Source organism: Podarcis vaucheri (assembly GCF_965113315.1).
Source record: "Podarcis vaucheri genome assembly, chromosome: 3".
NCBI classification, from domain to species: Eukaryota; Metazoa; Chordata; class Lepidosauria; order Squamata; family Lacertidae; genus Podarcis; species Podarcis vaucheri.
Window position 1 is genome coordinate 69,303,702 of NC_138761.1, and position 10,194 is coordinate 69,313,895.

General features: G+C 45.0%; 1 protein-coding gene across 1 annotated transcript in view; it reads right to left on the minus strand.

Annotated features, from left to right (window-relative positions):
• The window catches only part of CLVS2 (clavesin 2), a 44,894-nt gene extending 39,728 nt beyond the window's left edge, over positions 1–5,166 (minus strand). The window contains exon 1 of the mRNA XM_082216163.1: positions 3,775–5,166. Within this exon, the coding sequence (XP_082072289.1) occupies positions 3,775–4,163 (389 nt within the window). The 5' untranslated portion in view covers positions 4,164–5,166. The remainder of the gene's footprint in view (positions 1–3,774) is intronic.
• Between the last annotated feature and the right edge of the window lie 5,028 nt (positions 5,167–10,194).

Consider the following 10,194-nt stretch of genomic DNA (forward strand, 5'->3'; position numbering starts at 1 on the left):
CAGACTTGGCTAAGACATCTGAACCATTAGCCTCATGATACATTGTAGGAATCACAAATTGTAAGCTTTTGTTTTCAAAGCAGCAGCATCAAGCAAATTATGATGAAAGACATCTGCATTGAAGTCTTCCCACAGAAGGAACAATTTGCATAAATTCACCCTAGACTTGCAATATCCAACATTTCACCTCATCCTTATTGTTATTTATGCTGACAGCACAGTAAGGCGGATGAATGTAAACTTGAAGTTTCATCACAGGCTCGTGACAGATTACATTAACGTATTCTCCTGAGTGATGAAACACAACACATGCTCCATTCTGAAATAGACCTTAAGGACTTAAATGTTATGTTTGAAGTAGAGCTGAAACAAAGTTTTGCTCAAATTTGAAATTTGCCAACATTTCAGAGTTTGAATTCTGAAAAATTCCCAAGTGCTCAGTTCTGAAGGACACTTAAATTTGCAATCCTGTAAATCTCACTGAAGGAAATGAAGTGCTTTTACAACTACCACCACATCAAAAACTATCCATGAGAGGACTGTGTGTGGAGCGGGGAGGACTGGGTCAACATGCATTCAGATTTCTGTGTACAAACTGAGTTTGGAGAATATGCTTCAGGATCCCCCAGCCCCAGAGTTTGTTTCAGAGCTAATTCAAACATGCTGACTTTGGGAGTGCCTATAAAATATTTACCCAACTCATTTCAATGGCTTAACAAGTGATTAAGAGTAAGCAGTATGTATGTTGCCACATATGAAGTTATGCGTAATTTCCCAAAGGCCACTGTAGGGTGTCTGTAAGTCAAAATTAGACACAATTTAAGTAAGAGTAACCTCTTCCTTCTCCATCCTCAAGTTTTCTCAAATACGGTAAATAGTAAAGAATGTCAAGAGCTGAAAAAGCAAATTAGGAACTATTGCCTTTCAGTAACATAGAGAAAATTTGCATTAGAATGCCAGTAAATTAAATTCTGTTTTATATCCAGCTGCCTTCACTGAAACTTAGTTTTCTTATAGTGTCTCATGGGTCACATTTATGTACTCAGTAGTGTATAACTAATTTCTAAAGATAATCTGAGATCCATGATTAATTTAACTGTGCTTAATGCCCCCTATTTATGCATGCTGTTAGAAAACCACTGTTTATCCCATTTCTAAAATGTTGTATGCCTTAAGAAAAGAGACACAATTACGCATCTGTAAAGTGGTTGTAGCACTTGTGTGCTATAAGCAAAATTAACTCTTACCGTTGCCAACTCTCAAAACATATTTAAAAGTAAATGCACATACTGAGGCTGCAATCTTATGCACACTTACCTGAGAGTAATCCCCAACATGCACAAAATGGGCTTCCTTCTGAGCAAAGATATATAGGATTGTGCTATTGTTATTTTCACACTGATACAGCATGGGGTTGTACCAGCGTAAATGATAAACTATTGACAGAGTAGAATTTCCTTTTGGAAAGGCTTACCGGTAATTTACAAATTATGCTTCAGCAGGTTTTAACCAGGGCTGTGCCTATTTCATGGTTATGTGCAATTGCAGGAAAAGCTCAAAACTGACACTACAGAATCCAGCATCCTGATGATGTCATCTTTACCTTTTTAATTAACCCCCCCCCCCATCACCTTGTGATGGTGGCAGTGTTTAACATCAACTCCTGGGTGTAACTGCCTCCCGCCCAAAGTGCTTATAAGCAAATATGGCTTCCTTGTGTTTCTGTTGTCATTTTGACAAGATATGTATTGTTCACTCTCCTCTATGTACAATCATTTGTATTACATGTGTTAGTTTGATAAATGGAAGGGTTTGAATGAAAATTCAGAACTAGGTTAGTATGATTTATTTTCTACTACACTTCACCTCATGCCTCCTACCGTCTCAGTTCAGTTCCTGCATCTGATTAATACAGCTGTTGTCAATGAAAACATATGCCATAATAAGGCCTATTTTGTTGTTTTACTGTTCCTGTTGAAGATGGAGCCACACACTAAGTCTGTTCCCTTCTCCATCCATTCAGTATATACATGAGAGAATGAGCAAACGAGAACAATCGCAGCACAGAACATGTAACTCAAGGTTGTTTATGCCTAGTAATTCCTGCCCTCCAAAACCTTGGGCAAAGGCCTTGGCTAGACCTGATAGCCAATCCCCTTTTAACTGTAGAGGAGGAGTGGGAAACCTGTGACCCTACAGATGTTGTTTGACTCCAGGGTCCATCAACCCAAAACAGTGTGGCCACTTGTCAGGGATGATGGGAGTACAGTACAGCAACATTTAGAGGGTCACAGATTCCCCATCATTGCCCTAAAGTACATCCATCCCCAACACATCAGAGAATCCAGCTGGTCCCTTGCCTGTGCTCACACACACCAATGGAAACTGGGACCAGCCTGGGCCAGGAAGTCTGCATGCTCTGGAGACTTGATGGAGCCTTGCAGGATTTTATGAGAATAAAGGCATTTCTTTAGGGATGAATGTTCAATTTCCTGCTACAAGATATTTTTAGGACTACTCTGCTTTTGCATTTGCATTATCATTTCACTACATTTTAAGCAACTCATGTTCATTGCCTGGAAAGGCATCTGATAAATTTTAGGATAAATAGATTTACTGGCAGGAGTCATGGAGTTTGCCTCCGAGATAAAGTCCTTGCTTTTCCAAGGTACCTGCAAGAGGGTTGGATCAAGTGCATAGGGTGCTCCTTGTGGGCTCAATAACATTGTGACAGAGTGCTTTATCAGCATGTGTGCAGCACTTATCTCAGCTGAGTTCCATCATCTTCCACTGAACCAAAGTGGTAGAATTAACAAGTCAGAGTTCAAATTTTCTGCCCCACTATGATTGGCTCCCACATTTCATTGGTATCATCTGAAATTATATATCACAATGGGTAATTTCCATCATGCAGACACCAAGAGAAGTGGAATGTTGTCTTAAGAAGTACCTCTATCTTCTGGGCAACCCATGTTGATGCAGAAGTTCAGGCTTTGCTGCTACAACATGGGAGATGACCAGAGGGAAACACTTTAAAAATTACCTCCAAACTGGGGCAAATTATGAGTAATTATGGGTTGAATAGTGTAGGACCAGGACCTAGGAGACTATGGTTGACATGCAAATAAGCACTCCTGAATGTCATCCTCTGTTTGTGTCCCAGGTGACTGCTTATTTCACAGAAGCAGGCAAAACTGCATTGGATAAATATGTCAGTGTCAGGACAAACGGCCAACACTTTTGCTCCTTTACAGGCATCACAGCTCTTGTCACAGAAAGATATCAAGACCATCCCTTTTCCCCTACTGAGCAGGATCTCTACAATGCCATAGCCGACAGCCCTCCAAGTGAAGGATCCAAGATCCACAGTATCCCAAGAAAAAGAACAAGTTTCCATTTATCTGTTCCCCTCTCCTACATTTTATGGCCCAACCTGGCCCAATGCAAATGTGAACCTAAGAATGTTGATTCTCCCTGTCTCTGAGCTCTGTGTTTGGAAAGAATTTGAAGGACACCTATCAAACCACCCCACTATGACAGGACATCTGGATCAGATCATCAAAACTGCAATTTGCCACACGGAGAACTCAGGACAAAACAAGATGCCTTACGCCCAGCATTCTGCTGGCTGGGAAAGGAATATTATCATCATTTCATCACTGGGGCAAAACGGGATTTCAATTTGCTATGATGAGGTGACATTTCTAGATTGCAGCACGATGGCAAGTGTCTCACCTGACCCCAGCTGCCCACAACCAAAACTCTTATGTTTACCTGCTTTGGTCCCAGTTGGCAGCAAACAGAACCAGGATCTTCCTGCCGTAGTGATCAAGGTTAGCCAGTCCTCCTGGGAAGCCATCCTTGAGTGCCTGCTTGATGCCTGGGTCTGTGGCTTTGAAGCTCTTGAACATATCGAGGTTCTGCTGGCGGTACTCAAAGTATTGGGCCAACAAGCGAAACGCCTCGAAATGCTGGAACTTCCTGGCCCGAAGGAAGCGGAGAATGAACGCGTCGTCCGTGCGGAGAAAGCCAATGTCTGGCCGGGTGATGACCATGTCCCGCACCTCCTGGATGTCCTGGTGCAGGGTGTCTGGGTTTTCGTTCAGTTCTAGCCGGGCTTTCTCCAGCGTCTTTGGGGACAGGCCTGCCTGCAAATGAGTCATTGTGCCACTCTGTCCAATACTCCTCTTAAGTAAAAAGGGAGACAGCCCCTAATGCCACAAAGTCTGTTCTTCTTCTTTCCAAAAAAAGAGAGGGGGGGTTCCTTATTTCCCTTTCCAGAACCGACAAGTTTGGTGCTCCTTTGCCTCACAGCATGAATCTCTCCGAAGCAAATACCCTGATGTCGTGCAGTGTGCACAACCCGCTCAGCTCCTGTTTCCCCTTTCCATCTCACGGTGGCCCGTTCACAGTAACTCCACTCAGCTGCTGCTTTTCTTCCTCGCCCTCAAATGCCCACCCTTCCCACACCCACTAACAGCTCGAAGCTGCAGTATAACTATACCTTGCATATAACCGAACCCCCAATTGCTATCCTTCCACTGCAATTGCTTGTTGATTGACAGAAATAATGGCTTTGGCACGGCCCAAGTAGATGGAGCTGGTATTCTTTATAGCCTGGCTCCGGCAATGGTGCTCCCTGCTTCCCTCCCACACAATATTGTCCTTTGGGTTAACTAGTCATGTTGGCTGGATCACCAGATTCCCTGATCAGCAGGTACTGTTAAAGCAACATGATGGCAGAGAGGAAGGCCAAACAGCCGCTGTACTGTGACTTTCCCCAAGCTGGGGGCGATCAGTACTGGATATCTCTCTCCTCCCCCTCCCCCCACCACCACTGTCTTCAGATATTCCCACCTCACTCCTCTGTGCAAACCAGTGATCTCACCCTTGGTACTGGTGCAATGGAGATAGAAAGAAGAGCTGTATCAATAAATCAGGTGGCAATGCAATGTTTCCACCAGGGACTTCCTCCCTCCCGCAAAATAAGAAACTCAGATCCTCGTGGATTTAGAAGTCAGTGCGTGACAGGGTGCTAAGGGCATGCAACTGGTCTGCTGAAGGGTGCTTCTTAAAAAAAATAAAAACAAAAACCCGAGGTTCTTATTTGCACCCCCACCCCACCCCTTTTAGCCCATGGAGCTTGGGATGGATTCGCCCTCCCCCCACCCACCCCAGTTCCCCTCCTACGTACACAGTGATCTCATCCACTACCAGCAAGACTGTCGCATGTCCCTCTCGCTCGCTCCCAGGTCTTCTCAGGCAGGGGGTAAAAATATCTTCCAGGTCCTTTCCTCCCCACCACCCGCCCCGCTCCCCGCGAGGACAGACAGAGTCGCAGGACAAGAGAGGATTCAGTCGCCTCGCAACAGAACAGCCATCCGCCAGGAGAAAGGCATCCGGGGCGAAAAGGGAACAGCCAAGTAATCCGCACCAGCAAAGCAGGCTGCAAAGCCACACAAGGCAATGCGGCACCTTCCGGCATCCATCAGCTACGGCAGCTCCCTGCGATGGGAAGCAGTGGCGAGGAGCGCGGTCAGACGAGCCAAGGACATGCCCATGTGGGTCTCCTGCTCCTCCTCGCCCTCCTGCCCAGATGCCGGCGCCGTCTGGCCGCAGACAGGGCGCGGAGGCGGGCGGCGATCCTCTTCGGATTCGCTGCCGCTGGGAAAGATGGAGCTGCCGCCTCTTTGTGCTCCTCTGGCGCGAGCCAGCCGGTGGCTTCGGCTGCTGTTTGGCTCTGCCTGGCGCTCGATGCGCCGCTTCGCGAGCAGGTCGACGTCAATCAAGGCTCCCTGGGCGGCAGCCGTCGCTGCTGCTGCTGCTGCTGTCGCCGCGGCAAGTGGCTCCCGATGCAGCCCCCGCCCCCCGCGCGCGCATTGTTATTACCCAGCACGACCCTTCCTCTCGCTCGCTAGTCTTCGGTTTTGTTGGCTGGGAGGAGGAAGCTGAAGGAAGGGCGCGGGGAGGAGGGGCGTTTTCCCAAGAAGAGCCCAGCCCCACCAGCCGCCCCGCATCATGCCTCGCTCTCGGCACCTGCTTGGCCAACCCTCCCCGATCTACGCTCGGAATCGGAAACGTAGAATCCAGATCACAAACACACGCACCCGAAAAAGAAAGCCCCCTGCGCCCCAATGCGCCTTGCCTGTTGCGCTTTTGTGCGCAAAGTGGCGCAGGATGAGTTGCTTCGGGCGGTTGCTTTGGGGCGCTAACTGGGGCCCGAGGCCCCCAAATATAGGATAGATTATTCGTAGCTATGTAGGTCAAAGGACACGACCCCGAGGGCAAGGGCAGGAAAATGGGCTCGATGCTATATAGGAAGTACTGTAGTGGGAAGTGCCTGGAAGTGTTTCTTGGTTCTCTAGGCCAGGCACATATTTAGGCTTGTCCCCTAAATGTTCCTGGTCAATTAGAGTATTAAAGTGTGGACCTCCTTCCCAAAGGCCAGGAAGCTTCTATCCGGCTTAGGGAGGGAGGCACAATGCTCACACATGCGATGCCGGGACATCATGGTGTCACAACAGCACCCACCACATCACATCACGGGGGACTGTGGGGGCGGGGTTTCTTACAAGGTGTCAAATCACAGCTGAACATGTTGTGTCCAACCATATGATGATCATTGATTGACAGGTACAGTTCAATCTCCACTTGAGGGGGAAATCTAGATGATGCTATAGTTGCCCTTGACTCTGTACGTGATGATTGTTGCATAGATCTTTGTATACTGAAAAAGTGGCTTTATATCCTATAAACATGACTGCCATAGCCAAACCAATAACTGGAAATTGGCCTAAAGCGGTGTGTATTCTCCCATGGATTTATCTTCCCTATAAGAAAATGTTTTCAGTAGTGCTTCCATCTTATTAAATAAGGTTTTGCTTCAGTAACTTCCAGTAATATGTGATAAATGGCAAGGGAGGGATCAGGTTATCGGTTTGATCATAAAAAGGTGAGCAGCAGTTGACAGCAGATGATGCGACTCTCATCTGTATTCCTTGAATCATTCTTACCATGTCATAATTTTTTGGCAGCAAAAAGACATCTTTTGAAATGGCACACGCAAAGCTTGTGGACACCAGTGGCTACTAGTCACAATGGCTGTGTTCTGCTGCCACAGCTGAACTCACTTCCTTTGGGCAAGCTTCCCACTGACATCTGGTTGACCTTTGTGAGAACAGGATGCTGGACTAGATGGGCTATTAGCCTGATGCAGCAAGGCTCTTCTTACTTTCTTACAATAATATTGGCATGGTTGTTCCGGATTTCACTCATTTATCCCATTTTAGTTATCTGCCAATAACTCTTACAGGGAAGAAGTAACACACTCCAGGGCACTCACTGTAGGGTCAAAATCTGCCCATCCTTGGCAATAGTTCCCCAACCTCCAGTGAGGTACACCTGACAAGGTACCAGACAGTGTTTCTGTGCATAGGCGATGCATGTCACCTGAGGGGTTCTTCACAGTATTCACATCTTTCTACTCCATAAATCCCTGTGATTGTATACTGTATATACCCAACGTACAGTTTTTCTCTTACATGGATATACGGCTACTAAACCAAGACTTTGTGTACACAAAGAAGACTGAGGGCTTGTCACAGGAGGATGTTTCCAGGCAGATGTTTATTGTGGGACGGGTGCTCTTCACACATGCACATTTTTCAAAGCATCCATGTGGGATTGTTAGTACCAACAGGTTTTCCCACTTTTATTGCAGATACACACTTTCCCAGACAAATCCAATAATTTGAAGAACACATTTTGCTAACAACCTGTTCATAGTATCTATAGAAATGCTATATTGTCTACAAATAAGAAGAGTGTGTGTGTGTGTGTGTGTGTGTGATGAATCTGCACCTTCTGAAACCCCTATATCGTGGGATAAGACAACAAATAGGTTTTTCAATCTGGACACATGTTAGTTCTGTATCAAAGGAAATAGTCTCCAGTAAATATGTATCTCCAAATGTCACCAGGTTTCTCTGACCTTTACATGTGCATCTGCAATATAATTCAGATGCAGCTGCCTGTCATTTCTGTGTCTGGTGGCCAAGATGCTAAACTGTTTCATGATATTTAACTCTGTCCCTTGAAATATGAAGCCATAAACAGGGAGTCTCAGCATATCATTTTGATTAATCACTTGAATGAGTTTCATAGCAAAAATTCACTTATTGAATATTTATTCCTTTCCCCCTTCTAAGACAGATCCCAAAGCTCCTCCAAATGCACTGTATGTGCATAGAAAAGGTCTAGATGGAATTAAGAAACCAAAGAATATGCCAGTCTTTATGTGATATTCTCAAGGACTTTCATTAAATTATAGAACTGAAGCACTGTAAACATTACTTGATTTGCTGATTTGGCATGCATGGCAAAAAAGGAGGAATAGAAGTGATATATAATTTTAATTTCTGTTTGCAAGACTCCTACACACACACACACACACACACACACACACTCAGAATCTGATTTCTTAAGGTTGATTCTTTTATATGTGCAAACATTCTTATTATGTTATTCTGAACCACAAGAGTAAGTTGGCTGCATGTGATGACTCAGTCTGACTAGATGATTTGTACAATTTGTTTGGCTATATTTCCACTCAGAATTACCTTATATTTGCTGCTGCATCTCTTCACCCAGAGCAGTGCTGATAACAAGGTTGTTTTGGAGTCAGAATCATCTCCTGCAGTTCTCTAACCACCCAGAAATATGAAAATCAACTGATCAAGTTAAACATCAAGTTTAAGAATTGCAAGACAGTTTTGTCTCTGAACTTTATAAAATTATAAACAGCAAGTTCTTCTGTTATGAGAGAGAAAGAAAAAATTCTCTACCATGCATAATTTTGTACACCTCTGTGATAACTCCTCTTAAGCTAACTATACAAGGTATACTTAGTGTATACCATGCAGCTGGTTTTCATCTTTACTTAATTACAGGTGTGGGAAGAGGGATTGTTATTGGGACTGCAGCACATGGGGAGAGGATGGTTATCCATTCCCATCCCCAGCCATGATCCTCATTCCCCCCTCCCCCACAAATAAAAAAATTTCCCCCGCATGGCTATGAGACTACCAGGCTGGCAAATGCCATTCTGTAAGTTTGTGATTTTAGCTTTAAAATCCTTATTGAGTCCAATATTAGCCAGTAGTGATGTATGGAAGTGAGAGCTGGACCATAAAGAAGGCTAATCACCGAAGAATTGATGCTTTTGAATTATGGTGCTGGAGGAGACTCTTGAGAGTCCCATGGACTGCAAGAAGATCAAACGTATCCATTCTTAAGGAAATCAGCCCTGAGTGCTCACTGGAAGGACAGATCGTGAAGCTGAGGCTCCAATACTTTGGACACCTCATGAGAAGAGAAGACTCCCTGGAAAAGACCCTGATGTTGGGAAAGATGGAGGGCACAATGAGAAGGGGACGACAGAGGACGAGATGGTTGGACTCTGTTCTTGAAGCTACCAGCATGAGTTTGACCAAACTGTGGGAGGCAGTGGAAGACAGGAGTGCCTGGCATGCTCTGGTCCATGGGGTCACAAAGAGTCGGACATGACTAAACAACTAAACAACAACAACAACAATTAGGCTAACTAGCCTAAAATCCATGGGCCTAATTCCATATTAACAAAGTCGGTGAAGTTTCCACTGAATAACAGCAAATGTTACAGTCCAAATATTACACAAGGAAAGCGGGAATAAAAACACCGTGTGTGTTAAACAAAAAAGGAAATGTTCATTCGTTGCAGTTAGCTTGGAAATGAATGCTCTCAGGCAGCTGTTTTGGACTACAAGTCCCACCGCAGTCAACCTTTAGCTGCAGCTGGTGGAAGTTGGGGCTCAGCACCATCTACAGTTTGCTATGGGGATGGAGGCTGCTCTAGGGTAGAAGAGGCTTTCAGAGAGGTTAATTGGGAATTCCCTCCCGCCCTCTAGTAATACAGTATTGACATCTTGCTGAAAGGCACAATGAGAAACTATTGAACTTTGCAGTTGTGGAAAGTGAAACTGAAAACTAAAGCTCTATCAATATTTGATTTATGTTTTGCGCTGCTGGTGAGGAAAGTGCGCCAGAGGTGCCCCTCTGCCTGCTGGCTTCTCTATTATTCATTGCGATGCATCACCAGTAAACACATGGAAAAATAGCACCTGTTCTAAAATATTGTTTGAGAGGATACTCGGTTAT